At 44.3% G+C, this 17,896-nt stretch overlaps 1 protein-coding gene across 1 annotated transcript in view; it reads right to left on the bottom strand.

Annotated features, from left to right (window-relative positions):
* The window catches only part of ENPP1 (ectonucleotide pyrophosphatase/phosphodiesterase 1), a 73,268-nt gene extending 60,151 nt beyond the window's left edge, over window positions 1–13,117 (bottom strand). The window contains exon 1 of the mRNA XM_019538057.1: window positions 12,857–13,117. Coding sequence (XP_019393602.1) covers window positions 12,857–13,000 — 144 coding nt within the window. The 5' untranslated portion in view covers window positions 13,001–13,117. The remainder of the gene's footprint in view (window positions 1–12,856) is intronic.
* Window positions 13,118–17,896: the final 4,779 nt, after the last annotated feature.

The following is a 17,896-nucleotide window of genomic DNA, read 5'->3' as shown; positions in this document are numbered from 1 at the left end:
ATGCAAGCCAGAGTTTTGGTCGCTTTACTAGCCGCAGCATCGCACTGGAGGCTCATGTTCATCTTGTGGTCAATGATGACTCCCAAGAATGTCTACCTACCACCAAATAACCTACAGAATAACCTGCAAACATTGAATCAATTCAGGCTCAGGCTTTTTGAATGTCTGTCCCTAGCCTAGAGCTAGCTTTAAATTAGGGCTTCACTTTGTGGCACCAGAACTCTGCTTAGCAGGTGGAACAAAACTGAGAAACTGGGCCTTAAAATGGTAAAATCTTGCAGAAAAGGACCAACAGCCAGATTTAAAAGCCATCAAGTTGTATCAGCCCACAGTACAGTTTGAGTTAATTTATCCTACTATCCTTCCTGGTTGTGATGTAACGCTATTAAGTCATCGGTCATTGGAGGTACGCTGCAGAGAAAGTAGAATTTGCCCCTCTATGAATCATTTAACTTAGCAAATTAGGCCATGTATTTGTCCATAGAATGTCTTCTGGTATCCAAGTCAGTTCACTTCAAGTTAACCCAGGCATCACTACACTACATTGTTGTCTACAGTGTAGAAATTTTCCTGATAAATTCACTGTTACAACACTACTACTGCGTATCCCTTTTTCAACCTCTGTATAAACAGAAAATTGGTTCATCGGAGAATGTCAGACTAACCCTAATTGTTCCTGAGGGGCAAATTTTTTCCAGAGAAGCACCTACAAGAATCTAACACAAAATCAGAAGATAAATAAATTTCAGGAGTCAGAGCTTGTCACATATGTATGCAGAAGGCTCTGCTCTATAACTTGTAGATACTGTCGAGTTGAAATACTACAGTTCCACAATATGCATCATGCAAAGAAAATGAGAAATAAAAAATAGAAGAAAATATCCTGTTTTCTTTTGAAAAGCATTTTGTCTGAGTGTGTTTTGGACCAAAATGATATTGTCTCCTACAGATGAATCTGTGTCCCATCACTGCTTCCTTTATGTGGGAGGAAGCAAGAAAAAACAATGCTCTGTAAACATTATAGTGGTTAGGAATAGGTGGTTGAGTGTCTAAAAAGCTGCAATCCTGAAAACATTTGGAAGGCTCCTTATTTTAAATTGGTTAGAGGATGAAGCAGTATCAATTTGAAGGATCAGGGTCATTTATGTGTCTCCCTAAGGAGCTATCTGGCTAAGCCAAAATCATTTAGAGTTGGCGGGGTGTATTATTATTTCACTGAAGCAGGACAAAGGCTGAAGATAGGCAGATAAGGCATGCTGGAATATAAATGAACTTAGCTATGTTGTACCACAGGACCTCATGCTCAGCGATCCATAGGGACATTCCTCACCATTGCCTGCCCCTTTACATGCATATTTTGATGCCATACTTCATTTTCCCTGTTCACCATGTATCTCACTACCTTTTCTCCTTCACCTTCTCCTACCTCTACCCTGCCTTCTCTTCCATCAACTCAACCTTTCCTTTCTATCCTTTATTTTACACTACTATTCCTTTCTCTGATTCCAATGTAAAGAAACCTGTTCAAAACATAATTATAGTCATTTTAAAATAAATTTCTCTCTCCCTTTCCATCCCCTTTCCTCAAATTCTGCTTACCATGTACTAAAACATCATTTCACTCTCTGCCATCCCTTCTCCCTTCCTTGTGTCTTCCCTTACTCTTTACCAAGATTTTGTCACCAACAAAATGAATTCCCTCCTCATTTCAATTCCAGCAAGGCCTCTTAAAGCATACAGGTTAAGGCTGCTGTGAAAATAACTAAGCAGCTGCATGATATTGTCCATGTAACTGTTGTCAGCCTTGTGTATAGTAAAGGGGAGACCCTAAGGAAGTGATGAGGTGGCATGAGAGCCTTTTAAGGGTGCCATGAGCTGTGTGAACACCTACACATGATTCACAAGATAAAATGAGATAAACCTAAATAGGAATCTATAGTGCCAAAAACATTCTGACCTGCTGTGGTTTTTCTGTGCTCTTATTTTTCTGTAGAAACAAAATGAGTAAAAGCTAAAAAGAGGCATTTTCAGAGGGGTGTCTTGAGCCTAAGAAAGTTGCCCTGAGGATTGCCCCTTCTGCTAAACTTCTACCCCACTCAATGAATGTTCCAGCAACAATGGAATCCCAAGAAGGGCAGATCCCACTTTGTGGCACGGGAGTTTTGCTTCCCAGGGAGAACAAAGCTGAAGACCCTGCCCATAACTAGGTAACATCTTAGCAGAAGCAATCAACAGCCAAATGCAAGTTTTTTATAAGGTAATGGGGCTTAGGGAGGAATGTAGGTAATTAAGCGGAATGTTTTTTCTTATAAATGGGAAATGAGGAATGTAGGTAATTAAGCCAAAAAAGTGATGTAGGTCAAACCCACTTGTGCATTCAGATTTAATAGGCAATTTCATTTTAGCTTGCAAAGATCTCTAGATGTCCTAACTTACTCCTTTGTACTTGCTCAGCAGCAGGTCCTGCCTAGGCTACTCTATAATCTAGTTCAGACCTAGGGGAAACCTCAAGTTCATCTAAGTCTCTGATCTATTAGTCATTCATAGAGCAGGAACTTACCTCTGTACAGCATCTACAGATACTGCATTTACCTAGAACTCATGATTTCCATTACTTGCTGTCAGGCTTGTTTCTTTTCTTAACCAATACTTGCCTGATGTAAAATATATAAACTGTCCTAAGTGGTGGTACCTAAAAGAAGGATTGTGATCTTGTCACAAGTCTTAATAAAATATCACCTTTGTTGTTGTGATACAAATGTGGCCCAAGGAGAATACAGTACTATCAAATATCTTCCTGCTTGTGATGTAAAGCTGTTAAGTCATCAGTCATTGGCAGTACACTGCAGATAAAGTAGACTTTGTCCTGTGTTACTCATTTAATGACTTAAGGTGTGGACATATGTACATTTGGAGCCATTCCAAAAGAGGAACATTTCAAAAGGGCAACAGCTGTTCTGTTCTAATTGTTTTATATGGACAAACTGGGAATAATACAAAAGGGATAAAATCACTCCAAGTTTTTTGATTGGAGTAAGCAGTAAAAGGATTGTGCTCCAAAGGCAGAATCTCTGTAGCCTTATCGCTGCTTTGCAACACTTGAACACTGCTTTTCAGCCAGAATAACCATTTGTTTGATTATATATATGATACTGCACATCAATAAAAGAGTCTTACATATTAGACATTTCAAAAATTTGGTACCATATTTCCCTTTAAGATAACAAAATGAAATGTAAATACCTAAATACCTTTGCACATTTTCATATGCACAAAAGTCATATGTTATGTGCATTTATTATGTGTAGCTTTGGGCTTCGCATTTTAAAAAGAACATGGCTAAGTTAGAGAGGGTCCAGAGGTAGGCAACAAAAATAATAAAGAGCATGGAAAATTAGTCATGCAAGGAAAGGCCAAAGGAAATAGGCATGTTCAGCTTGTGGAAAAGGCCCTTAAGAGGCTACATGACAGCAGCCCTCATATCTGAAGGTCTGCCATAAAGAAGAGAGGAAACATTTTTTCTCTCTTGCTGCAAAGAGCAGGACACAGACCAATGACTTGAGGTTGAAGTAAAGTAGCTTTAGATTGGACATCAGGAAAAACTTATTTGCTGTTAGAACAGGGAGGAAGTGTAATAGACTGCCAATGGAAGTTGTAGAATCTCCACCACTGGAGATGTCCAAGAAAAGGTTGAACAAGCATTCATCAGGGATGACTAGGCATAGTTATGCTTATGATCGATCTGTTGTGTGTATTTCCTATGCGTCTGAGATTTGCTTTTTGCCACATGGGGTGGGGAAAGAATTTGTTACTCCTCTTCTTACTACATGTTTTGGTTTTTTCCCCTGAAAGCAATGGAGTTGGCTGCAGCCAAGGCTGTGAATTTTGTCTGGGGTGTGTCAGTGCTCTTGCTGAGACTTAAAACCCAGAGCTTCTCAGTTAGATGGTTTTGCCCCTCTTCTCATAGTCAGACTGATCTTCTTCACCATACTTGGGGTCAAGAAGAAATGTTACCCATTGGTCAGGCTGGTATCCTTGAATTCTCAAGCATATTTTAACAAATGTCACAGCAGCAGAACATTCGCCCTTGTTGTCTCTCTGCCTTACTTGTGGCAAGTCAGGGTGTTACACAGAGGTGCACTGATACATCAGTCCAATATCAGATCAGCACCAATAGAAAGAAAATTGTCTATATCAGAAATTGGCCTGAAGTGGGTCATAGTTTGGCTGATTAATGGCTCGTTCATGTGCACAGCCACAGCACAGCATGTAGGCAGTGAGGAGCACAGCCGGGCAGAATGGAGAGCTGTGTGCAGCTGGTAAGTCTGTTGTCATGGAAGGGGAAGGACATGCAGGGGAGCAGGTCAAGGCCCACACGGTGAGGAGGGTGTGGGGCTAGGGCAGGTGCTGCTCAGCTGGGGCGGGGAAGAGGGGCATGGGACAGAGCTAAGACTCATCCAGGGAGTGCAGGAAGAGATGGGGAGCAGCTCCTGCCACTCATCCAGGAGGGCATGGAGGGAGGGTGCCCCTGGATCTGTTAGGCATCGGCAGCACTGGGAGGGGGGCTATGGGGTGGTTGTGACAAATTTTGAGGTGGCTCTCCATCATAACCCCCTGCAAGCGCTGCCACCACCACCTGCCTGGTAAAATATATTTTACATTTTTTATTTGCACTAACATTCATGAATGTTGTTTTGTCATGAACTAAGCTCTATTTGCAAACAGAAAAATAAAATTTAGAGTGACTGTATTCCTAAAACTTGTACAGATAAAGATTTCCTTGCTTTGAAAAATAGGTGTGCACACAATTTTACTGTAAGTGTAGGGGGAAATGATAATAATAATAGAATTTTAACTAAACACCTATCCAGTCTAAAATCACTATCTTTTTTTTTACAATAAACACACAAATATTTAAAATACAAACAAGAAATTGCTATTGGAACAAGAGAGTTTTAATGTTGCGAAATCTAAGACGATAATATTTTTGTGAAATAAGTATTGTGAAATAGGTTCCCACATGTTGATATTGGATTTGTATATAATGCAAATTAAACAGCTATTGCTGACTGTCTTTGAACCCAAACACCCAAAAAGAACAGATAATATTTCATAGTTGCTAGGGGCTGGAAGGGATCTTACAGATAATTGGGTTCAGCCCCCCCAGCACTTAGGTAGGAAAGGCTTCAACATAAAGCATATTAAAATTGGAAAAATTCATGAGCTGGGCTAGGATTTTCATGTGATCACCGAACTTAGAGACTAGTGCTACTTCCCCAAAAAACAAAAGAAATTCAGCCAAAGATGCACACCAGCGGAAAGGCTCTGGGAAAGGCCAGAATCCTTTACTAGAAGCCCTGCTTGTTGCATAGCTTGTTGGTCTACTAAACCAGTTACCTCCCATGTGCATTCCCCCCATGGCTGCTACTCCCAAAACATCCCAAGCTGAAGAAGGGGAAAGAAAAGAAAAAAGATTAATATCCTCAGGCTTTATAATACTACATTAAACTAATAATTTCCACAATTTTCCAGAATAATGATACCACAAATATTGGGGACCTGTAACACGGGCAGAACTTCCATGTTACATTAGGGTAGGAAGTACATACAAGGAAGCTAGAACCAGAGAGCCTAGGGCAGAACCATTCAAGGTGCCTGCAGATGTAAAAATAAAAAAGCGCTTTAAACTTGGTGCGTCCCTGCACTGAGCTCTGCACATGCCCAGAAGAGTCAGTGCATTACTTCAACCCACCTCAGCCAACATCTATAAAGATCAGGCACTTCAGTGAGGGGGTTTTGGTCCTTTTATCCAATAATTGACTGAATCATCTTTAGCTTAAAATGCCAAAAAGCCCCACTGAAGCATTCAATCTTTTACAGATGCTGCAGAGCATCTGTGAATTATTAGTCAAATTATTATTAATCTGTAAATTATTATTCAATACTTATTCAATCAATCAAGTCTAATAACTGATTGAATCAGCTTTACCTAAAAATGCTAAAAAGCCCCACTGAAGCATCCAATCTTCACAGATGCTGCAGAGCCTGTCTGAAGTAACACACTGCTTCTTCCCAGTAAAGCATGTTTTTGGGGGTGGGATTTAATATCCGCAAGCAGCCATACTCTGAAGAACACAACAGGGCAGAACCATGCCATGGACAATAGGGGCTCTGCTAGTCACAGGTGTGAGTTGCCAGGAAAACGAGCAGGGCCAAGGCTAGTCAGTCACATGACTAGAAGGGGGCAGGGCTGGAGTGAGCTATAAGCCAGGGCCTGAGCTGGAGTACCCAGTCTGGCATGGGAAGCTGAAGGGGAAGGAGCACTGCTATGGGACTGCTGCTTAGGAAAGCCTGACTGTGGCAAGTTGGAAGACCCAGACAAAGTTGAAGCCTTGCTAGCAGAGAGATTAGGACTTCAGGCAAGAAGAGGCATGGTAAGCATCTGGTAGACTAGAAGTTTATGTTATAGCTGAAAGGCATACACTTTTCATTGGAATTAAATCTGGAGGACTAGGCATTGGGACTAAAGGGAAGAGGAGGTCCCAGTTTGGGGTGCTCAGAAACTGGGATGCTGGCAAACCATGGAAAACACACCTGGGTGGAAGCAGAAGAAGCCTACTCTCTGAATCAAGCCAAAGCAGCCAGTTGAGCCGCTGGAGTCTGAAGCTGATGGAAGCTCCTTTACAGACTGAGAATTTAGGGTCCAGGGTCTCTTAAACTAGGGATAGACATTACACATAAACCAGTTTAAGTGATCAGAAACTGCTTTAAACCTGTGACAGAACAGACGTTCAGTGCACATAAACCTGTTTGAAAACGGCTGAGGCTGGTTTGAGACAAACCAGGTTGAATGTAGTATCAGACTTAACTGATTTGGCTCAAACTGATTTATGCAATGGTGTCCCTTGCTGGTTTAAGATGAATCAGACTCCCCCAGCATCCCAGCATGCTCTTGGAGCTGGGCGGGGCTCTCTGCTCTACAGCAGGACTGGCCCCTCCCCTCTCCTCCCTGACTGCAGCTCTGGCAGAGAGTTGCAGGCACAGCAACATCTGCCTGGTTTCCTCCTGCATTTCCCCTGCTCTCTTCCTTTACTCCCCACTCCCTGCTAAGCAGGGACCCCATCCCCTCTGCCTTACACAGACACCTCAGTATTAACCAGCAGACCACGTGATGGCTACAGTCCATGCTGTAGCAGACAGCAGGGTCAGCTTAGGGCTTTCTAGAGAAAATCAAAGATCAGCTGGTAATGTCCCTCAATTCCTTCTTTGTTTAAGAAGAGTTTCAGCTAATGCCAGTTTGTTTTCTGATGGGGTGATAAATGCTTTTTTATTAAGGGTGGGGAGGGAACCCCACCCTAATCCTGCCAGGGCCTGGCCACTCCCCCATCAGCCCAGCCCTCTGGTAGATAAGGGAGGGCTGCTCTAGTGCCCCCCCAACACTGGCCTGAGCCACTGTGGGCATGTGCCAGCATTTCTGGGTTGTCTGTGCAGTTACAAAGTGATTCAGCCTAGCCAGATTAAACTAACCTGTAAAGATTGAATCAATTCAGGCTAAGGCTTTTTAAACATCTGTCCCTGGCCTCAAAGGCATGGCTGGATATAGGGCTGCAACCATAGGCCACTAGCTGGGCTGACTGATTAACAGATTGAGATGGAGACTATGGGCCCAGGGCCTCACGGGACATTAATTGGCAACATCTGTGAGATATGGACATGGTTTGAGGGGAGTCTGAAGCTATGAAACAGACCTCTAAGTTCCCATGTTGCCAGTGCACTAACTGGTGGCAAGACAGCGACCATCCACGAGACTGGACAGCCTCCCGTTCTCCAGTGAGACAATACCAACAAGGTATGGCAGGAAAAAGCATACAGAGGAGCAACCAGGAATCCTGAAGGGAGCAGGCACTAGACAGCCATTCCAGAATCCTGGGGCATTTTTACATATAAATGCATACAATTGTATAAGTGGCGACACAACTAATGAAGTCTGCTCTGAAGTGGCTCTCCAGCGCTTTGCTGGGAAAAAAAGTATGTGTATAAATGCCCCTGGAGTCAAGGCCTGTTACCTTGTGTATGTGTATAAATGCCCTTGGACCTAATACCTTAAAAGATGCCTATACAAAGCACTAGACAACATAACACCTTCAGTATTACATTTTAGTATTATATCATAATGTATATAATTATATTTAGTACTACAACCAGCAAAAGCAAGGTAATTAAACAGGAATTCAGTCTTTCTTCCACCTACCAAAAAGCTCCTTTCCACAACTTCACCACTGAAGTTATCTAGGAGAAACCAAACAACAACTACACACCAGAATGAACGCACACTGAAAATCTATCAAAAACAAGAATGGGAAAAAAATGAATTCCTCAATCCTACTCAAAACTAATCTGTGACTTGCAAGGGAGATGAAGTATGAAGTAGGACTAAAATGGAAGTAAAGAATTCATTAATTTCTTAATGGGCATTTTTCTGCTGTATCAAAACACTGGAGATGCGTGACGCTCAGCCCTCCCCAGATTTCCCCAGAGAAGGTTTCACTCCAGTTCCCCACCTCTCCAGACACAGCCTTCTCCTAGCCCCAGGACAGGAAAGGGGAAATGCGGGAAGCCATAGCTCCAATTAAGCCATCTGGCCAGGGGGATCCAGTGGTACTTGGGAGAAAGAGGGCCAGGCACTGTGGTAAAAATTTCAATTGACCTTGAGTAACCATGGTTAATTAATTTTTTTCACAGCTTTGCCTCGCTCCAGGTAAAAGGCAAAGCCCTGTCCAGGAAAGATGGGAGGGAGGAGAGGGAGGGCTGGGATCAGGTCAGCAGGGGACAGCACAGGGTTCCATTGCCACAACCCCTGACTCCCAGCACTGGCAGGACCCCCACCTGCCTCCCGGCAGTGTCACATCCTGGGTAGTAGAGGTTGGGAGGGTTGGAGCAGGAATAAAGGGAAGGGGCCAAGAGCAGTGCATTCTGGGTTGCTAGAGGGAGGACCCAAATTGCTCGCCTTATCAGACTGTCATTACTGCAAAGTGGCATAATGCTCAGAGGGCACTTTTCACAATTTCTCCAATTTAATGCGCAGACACTTACATCCTTTAGTATGATCTGAGTGTAATGTAACAGTACCCTTAAGCCTGTGGTGAAGGTAAGGCTCTACTGTAAATTTATGTAACCTATTATATGGAGTTCTAATTGCATACATAAGTTTAAATGGTATGTAAAATCAATATTTAAATATTACTGCTTATCACCATAGCCAAATAATAAAAACATTTTGAATTTCTCAAGTGTCTTCATTCTAAAAGTTCCTTTTATACAGTAATCATTTTAGTTTCACAATACAGCAGCCACATATAGAAGTTATCATCATCATGGAATAGATAGTAAATGTATGTATAGCAGGATGGGGCTGGGCATTGTATTAGGACCCTCCGCTTGTGCCTACCTAGTCCCTGAGCCTCCTTCTCCCTCACTCACCTGCCACACCTTTGCTGTTTCTAAAAATTTTCTGGGAGGCTACCTAGGACTCCAGGGGTCTCACTGGTCTAGGTCCTACCACTCTTTTCTTATCTTGGCACTCAATGCCTTAAAGACTGTATTTATAACCTCCAACCTCCCCTACAGCCATGCCCATGCATTGCAGGTGTCAATAAATAGTCATTTCAATGGGCTCTTGTCTCCAAGTCCAATTTCTTGCTTCTTCGGTCCCTTATATCTTCAAATTCTGCCCCTCTCAGGCACTGGGCTCTAGGCCTGTCTCCAGTACTCTTAGGTGAGGGATTCCTGGTTCTGGTTCCTGCCTCCTCTGGCTATTTCTACAACTTGGGTCTGCCACAGCAGGCTCAAGCCTCTCCATGCCTCTCTGGCACTACTGGGACCTCCAAAATTCCCCTTGCTAGTCCCTTTCCAGTCCTGCAGTGAAAAAACAAACTGAAAATCTGATTCCTACCTTAACACAATACACCCTGTCTCAGCGTGCAGAGGTAAAAAGGGGTATGCTGTCTCTAACTCATACAGCCCAGGATCAGGCAGTCCTACAGCTGGAAGTAAAACTAGCCAGTCTAGTAGGTCAAATGAAACCTTCCCAGGTAACCCACCCCTGGGCTTCGCGCTGCCCAGCTCCCAAAAGTCCAGTCCCCTAACCATGGTGTCTCTCTTTCCCTCTCCTTGCAAGAGGGCTCCGTTCCTCTGCAGTGCTTTCTGTCATGGCTGTGTGTCACTCTGCTTTGCATTATCTGCTTATCCCTCTTCATCCTTATCTCGCTCTTCCCATTATCATCTGCAGACAGTTACTTCCCAGCCCCCAAGTGTTAGTCTTTCTGATTACACTAATTGGTGGCTCCTTTCTTCTTCCCTGCCACCGAGTCTGGTCCTCTTTTATATGGTATAGATAAGAAAATAAGAACATAATAAGCACCTCTGAAATAGGAAGCTGGCAAATCCTTAACAACTCTGCTTAGCCACGCTGAAATGGTGGAAAAGGAAAATAGCATTCCAGTCTGTTCAACTTCAAAGCTAAGTTTCTGGTATTGTACCTGCACTTCTGATCTCTTGCAATTTCTTCTGGGTTTTTTTTCTATCATCCTTTCCCACTTTTAATATATTTTCTCCATATTCACTGTTATTAAGTCACACAGCAATTACTACAAGGAAAACAAACTAACCAACTGACTTCCTAGAGGGAAAGCACTATAAATGGGTGGTTGTATACATTATAGAGTAGTATACATATCCGGAGTGCTGTCAAACATGCAAAATGAACTGAAAAAAACCCAGAATTTTTTTCCCCTGGAAAAAAACCAGGATTTTGGAGAGGCTGTTATTTATAATCATAGTAATATAACTCCAGATTGAAAGGTGATTTCCAAGTCTCTCATTGACTACTAATGTAGGCAAAATGAAACATTTTTCAGCACCGTGTCTCAGAGGGTTTTTCAACAGTTTGTGGTGCTGCAAGCCACTTTATGCCTTAGCAATTAAACATTTGTAGACATGGTTAGGGTGAGTCACTGCACACAACCATTGATCATTTTCTTATATGGACCCAGAGACTGTGAATGGCTTGAGGCAGACAAGGTTCTTTGGGTGAATCTAATACCTTTTATTAGACCAACTTAAATAGTTGGAAAAAATTTTAAGCAAGCTTTCGAGTTTAAAAACCCTTCATCAGGCTGAGGAAGTCTCTGCAGTTGGTGTGTGCTCCTGGATAAAAAGTAAAGAAGCCAGAGACTGGGCTGGTATGCATGCAACATAGGCAGTCAGTGAAGGACTGAGGAGTCAGTGGGTGAGAGACTGTCTGGGTGGAGGGGAGAAGAGGGCGGATAGTGGAGAAGTACCTGGGGAGTCAGATGTCAGGCAGGTTATAATGTCTCATAAATCCAATGTCTATATTTAGTCCGTGACTTTTTGTATCCAGGAGGTTGATGAAGTGAAGTTCATAGGCTTGTCTCTGAGAAGTGTTTTGTAAGTTTCCTTTGAAGAACTAGAACTGAGAGATTGGAGAGAGAGTGGTTTTCTTATGAGAAATGTTTCTCACATTTCTCACAATGGTGTGGCACATTTCTCACAAGAAAATCATTCTTTCTCCAATTTCTTTGTTCTAATTCTCAAAGGAATCTTATAAAGCACTTCTCAAAGACGAGCCTATGAACTTCACTTCATCAACCTCCTGGATACAAAAAATCATGGGTTAAATATAAACATTGGATTTATGACACATTATAACCTGCCTGACATCTGACTCCCCAGGTACCTCTCCACTGTTTAACTGCAGTGTATGCTGTAGCCGTATTGGTCTAAGGACACAGGCAGACAAGGTTCTTTGCGTGAAACCCAGAGAACCTTGTCTGCCTATTTAACTGCTACATTCATCCCCTTCTCCCCTACCCACTGACGCCTCAGTTTACATCTTCACTGACTGCCTACCTTGCGTGCAGACAAGCCCAGCCTCTGGCTTCTTTACTTTTCATCCCAACCAGGCAGAGCACACACCAACTGCAGAGACTTCCTCAGCCTGACAAAGGGTTTTTAAACCCAGAAGCTTGCTCAAAATTGTTTTCCAACTATTTAAGTTGGTCTAATAAAAGATATCAGATTCACCGAAAGAATCTTGTTTGCTGATATCCTTAGACCAGCATGGCTACAACCTACACCCCTCAATGGTTTGACAAACTCCAAATAATGAGTTGAGTGCAGCTTAGCATCTACAAGTTCCTGCCTCGTGTGCTTGTTTCTCCAACTACAAAACCAGCTTTCTCATGGATTGGGGACTTCAACAGCATCTGATGATGCTCATCAACGCGTGTGAAATACGTTATCTGCAGCTCACTTCATCCAATGCTACTGAGGTCCCCAGTCGTTGAGAAAGCTGGAGAAACAGGCACGTGAGACAGGTGTGTGATATGTTATCTGTTATTTCATGAGCTAAACCTCGGGTCACCAGATGCAGTTAACATCCCTGATACCTATCTACAGAGATAGCTCACAGACCTCCACCCTATCAGTACACAGACAGTCAGCTAACCAAAGCAGACAGAGACAGAGACAGAGAGAGGAAGAGAAGAGAGACAGACAGACAACTATGGATATAGATATACAGGTGAATGAGGAAAGCTGATAGGAAGGAAGGAAGGCAGGCAGGCAGGAAGATAACTGAAGCTGGGACAATACAGGATAGGCAGGCAGACACAGACAACCAAAGCAGACAGCTGCACAGACAGACAGAGGCTCTCCGCTGCCTCCCCGGGTGCAGGCCGGGTCGGTGCCGGCCGTGTCCGGCTCCCGAGGGCTTGGCCGGGCGCCCGCTGCCCCGCCGCGGCTCAGTCCGCCCTGGGCGCCGCCGCCGCCGCCTTACCAGCGACAGCACTTTGTAGGGGTTGGGATCCCTGCGCCTGGCTTTGTCCGGCTCCTCGGCCACCTCCATGGGCGGCAGCATGGGCTGCGCTGCCCGCTCGCCCGCCGCCCTGCCGCCGCCGTCCCCGCGCATCGCCATCACCATCGCCTGCCCGCTCCGCCGCCGCCTCTTAAGAGCCGGGGCGCCGGGCCGGGCCGCGCCGGCCCCCCCCGCTCCCGCCTCCTGCCCCCGTGTTTATCTGCTGCTGCCGGCGGCGCGCCCTGCAGGCCCCTGTCTAGGTGGAGCCTCCGCCGCAGCCCGGCCCCGGCCCTAGTCCGGCGGACAAGATGAGGCGGCTCCTTCCCAGGACCGCGCTGAGGGCTGGGAGCGCTTCAGCCGCAGTAGGGTCCTGCTGGGCAGCCCTTCCCGGGACCTACCGCCTCCTACCTGGCCTGGTCTGGCCTCCCTCTGCCTCGGCTCCCCCCAGCTTCCCCTCGGAGCGGCGGCTCGAGTCCAGCGAGGGGTTAGTGGGGGCCCAAGTCCCTACAATGGGCTTGGTGGGGGCTCCGGTCCGTAGAGCAGTCTTGCTGGTGGCAAAGTCCATAGAGCACACTTCATGTGGGCTGTAGTCTCCTCTGTAGGGCAGTCTTGGTGTGGGATGAAGTCCACAGAGCGGTCTTGGAGTGGACTGAAGTCCAGATACTGGACTTGGTATGTCCATGGAGCAGTCTTGGTGTGGGCTGAGGTCTATAGGGTGGTCTTGATGTAGGCTGAAATCCATAGCAGGAACTTGGGTGTCGGCTGTAGTCTGTCTATAGGGCAGTCTCAGTGGGAGTTGAAGTCAATAGGGCAGTTTTGGTGTGGACTGAAGCTCCTAGAGTAGACTTGGTGGGAGCTGAAGTCTACAGGGCAGTCTTGGTGCGGGCTGAAGTCCATATAGTGGAACTGGTGGGCGCCTGAAGTCCATAGAGCAGCTTTGGTGTGGACTGAAGTCCATAAAGCTGCCATAGCCACTGCCACGTGCCTCCCTCAGAACCTGCCAACTCCAAGTCTTCACTCCTTGTTTGCCTCCAGAAGAATAACTTCCCTGGCAAAGAATTCAGACAGGCCGGAATGGGGCAGAATGTTCTTAATCCAATTGGAAACCTCTGGTGAATCATGTTTGCACACCTACCAATGGTAACATGGCATGGCACCCTATGGTGCCCTTGAAAAGATCTCAAGGAACCCCATGGCACTCTGCTGGAGAATCACTGCTGTAGACCTTATACACTAACTACATAAATAGGGACCTACTGAATTCACAGCACAGCAGCAGCTCCTTTAATCTTCCTAGGTCCTTTGTGCATTCCCCCCTCCCCCCCCATCCCCCCATTGGGCCCTGCCTCTCCCTGATGAGCAGGGAGACAAAAACACAGTTTTAAATATAGCGTCATTTTGCCTCCCAGATAATCAGCAGCAAGCAGTGGGGCCACCAGGGTCCCCTCAGCCAATCAGCAGTGGGAGTGGGGGGGTGCAAGGGGGAACGTGCAAAATTAAAAGAGCTGCTGCACAGCCCACTTCTGCCATGGATTTGGTAGATCCCTATAAGGCAGGCAAACAGACAGACAGATAAATGGATATAAGCTTTCGTGAGCTCAAGTTCACTGCCAGAAAATACTAGCTCAAAATAATGCCTCAATGGGCACTACCAAGACACTGACTGTGCAGTAGCTCAATACTACTGCACAGTAGTGTTGTGTGGTAAAAACCGTGATTCAGCACTCCTGCGCAGTAGTATTAAGCTATTAGTACAGGTTTCCCTCAACTTACTCTGTACATGCATTCCTGGAGAACAGCGCATAAATTAAATTTGCATAAAGCAAACCCACTTTACAATGTAACAAACAGGGATAGGTTCCCATAGCAGTGAGGGAGGGAGGGAGGGAGGCTGGAACTAGGGAAGGGGTGGAGGGAGGGGTGCCACTCCCAAGGCTGCACAAGGCAGTAAAGCAGAGGGGACAGAGCAGCACTCACCCTAGCCCCGGCTGGAGCAGCCCCAGGAGTGGCCAGTACCAGCTGCCTGCAGCCCTGGGCTGCACCATGCTCCACCTGTTCCCACTCACCTCTGTTCCTGGGCTGTGCCGTGCCCTGGTGCAGGCAGCTGGTGTCAGCTACTCCCAGGGCCACTGCAGCCGGGGCTGAGATGAGTGGGGTCACAGCCCTTTCCCCTCCCCCACAGACTTACCTGCTTGGGTTGTGGGGGGCGTCTATGCTGACTGCATAAGAGGGAATCACATATAACGAATTATGGGTCTAAATAGGCTCATTGCATAAGAGTGAATTCGCATATAAAGAACCCACATAAATCAAGGAAAACTTGTGATTGACAACCCTTTAATGCACTGTATTTTGACTTGTGCTGAATTACTATATATTCCCAGCCAACATGGCTTTCTCCCTTCCCATGCCTGGTTTATGCTAAGCTCAGTCTTGTTTTTGTCTGAGTAAATGGGTATCTGGTCATGGACTTAACTGGGAGTTCCAGAGAGAAGTGAGCTAACTGCATATGCTTTGGCATGGGGTTTCCTTTCACATAGCTGTGACCTTATTCATGGCAGACATACAGTCACTGGAGTCCCATACCCTGGAAAGTGGAGCAACAAATTGTTCAGTAATGAAGCATTCAGTGTTACAATTTTCATACTATTTTTGAATTAGGAAAAAAACTAACTGTAATGGGAATGCTCCTCTAATCTCAAGGTACCTAATGTGTCACTGTTTCTTTTTTTAAAAAGCTTTTACAAACAGTTCACGTAATGTTTGCGTTGGCTTTAATTGATCACAACTATGCAGCAGCTTTAACACACAAAGGAAAAACAGTGGGCTTGTCTTGAAAACACTGGCGATGTGTAGGGGGTGTATGTGGATGCACATGCACCCCCTGCAAAAAGCACTGCCAACACTGCTGGTGATGCCTGTGAGCAGTCGCTGCTCGCCACCTCCTCCCCTGCAGTGCATCTGCAGGTGGTCGCTGACCACCAGTCGGCCCTCACCACCCCACCCCTCTCCCCTGCTGCCTACATTGCTGCAGCCGCCTGCAGGAGCTCCCCACTTGCCACCACAACACCCCCACCGCTGACACTGCCACCATCGCCGGCAGGCAGTTGCCATGCCCCCCCAGCCTCCAGAGGCACGTGGTGTTCATTCTTCAAAATAAAGATTTATTGTTTACAAAATTACCAGTCTTTTCAGGACTATACTTCATAATAAAATGAAATTTGCCACAGAATTAGATCCATCATCATCAGTGAAGTATAGCATTAACAGCATTAATGTAATGAAACATTACTTGAGTCAGCTTGAGGAGCCCAGCACCAGTGAACTAGAAAACATATTTCTTCTGACTGTATCAAGCAGTAGAAAAGCAATTGCAGAGGCCAGAACTAAGCTCTTGAGTCTTCAGTAAGATTTTTATTCTGTTTTTCCTAGCATTGCAAACAATTATGTCTGTGGCCAGCCCCCATAAACCATGATGACATCATGAGCTGACCATCATGAGGTATGAGCTGACATCACTTATTCTCTATAGAAAATAATATTTTGTTTCATAAGACATTCAAGCATCAGGGAGATGGTAATTGCTTAGATTTTCATCCAGCAACAGGTTTGCTATGAAAAATGATACCTTGAGAATTTCTGGCATTTCAACTGTAATGAAACAATGCAAATACATTTGTCTGATAAAAATAAAAGAATCGTGAACATTGAAAAAGTAGGGGATTTTCAGTTATTATTGTTTCAGTTGCTCTAGTTTAGTAGATACCAGATTGATTACCATTTTTCTGAGAGTATATATGGAACCTAAATTGATGCGTGCATGTTTATCATCTCCAAATCCTGCTAGATACTAGTCCTAATCTCTGGGCCAGTGTACCTGTGTGTAACAGAAATACTGCATATATGTATTTGGTCAGACCTGACAGAATATCTCACATTCAAAAGTTTGCCTAACTTTATCCCAATGATATAGTTGGTCCTAAAAGTTATCACCATAAAAAATCATTGCCTCACATAATTTTTAACTATCACAGCTACAATGTCACTCTTACAGTACTGTATGTATATTTGGTAGCATTCCATTAAAAAAATTACTGTCACGTTAACTATTCTAGTAAAGACTTAAATACTGAGTTGAGAAGTATTTATGTATCATGATAAGTAAGTTTGTTTGAAAGTTTTCTATCACAACTTTGCTTTTTTGGAAAGCTGAGGTTTAACTGTATGAATCTGGGGAGAAAGCAAAGCCAAGAACCTAGACTAGATCCATATATATTGTAGGTTTTAGCCCCAAATTTTCCTTTTCCAAAAGCTTTTCATTTCTTGACCTAAAGTTAATATTTTTAACTTCAAGGGAAAGAAATATTTTTTATCAGTTGTAGAAACATCTGAGCAAATTTGTGTTGTTCCATATAGGTCCTTTACTTAGTTAATGGTCATAGTCACTGATATTTAATTGGAGGGTATTGGTGCAAGAGTGGAAATAAAATACAATCCCTGTCCCCCATAATTAAACTGATATCCAGTTGTAGATAAATAAAGAGATCATATTCTGAAGTTGAAGAGATTTACCATCTTTCCTAACAACTATCTTTTGGGTTTTTCAAAGAGAACAATGAACAAGATACACATTTAAGATGTTTCAGTCAAATGTATACACAGGAAATAAATTTAGGTTACACTGGACTCATTTACATGTGCATTTACATCTCATTAAATTCACTGTATAGTAAGTTACTACACATCTACCAGAGCAGGCATTAAAATGCATTAACGCTCCATGTGGTCTGACTTAGGACACAGTAAGGCATCTGCATGTGCATTACTGTACAGTAACTCATCCGGCGTAAATTTGATCCCTGCATCATACAGGGTATGGGTAAAACTACTTTACAAAAAGTTATGTGGCCATTTAATTACAAATTAGTTTATATTGAAATTGTTTAATATAGGAGAGGGCAACTATGAGGGTGGCCCTGGTCCTGACTTTTATCTGTTCTTGCCTTTGAGGCATTAACTACA

This window comes from Crocodylus porosus, unplaced genomic scaffold (assembly GCF_001723895.1).
Source record: "Crocodylus porosus isolate Cpor-Errol unplaced genomic scaffold, CroPor_comp1, whole genome shotgun sequence".
Classification (NCBI taxonomy): Eukaryota; Metazoa; Chordata; order Crocodylia; family Crocodylidae; genus Crocodylus; species Crocodylus porosus.
The sequence above is the reverse complement of the archived record's forward strand: the minus strand, read 5'-3'. Positions and strand labels throughout refer to the sequence as shown.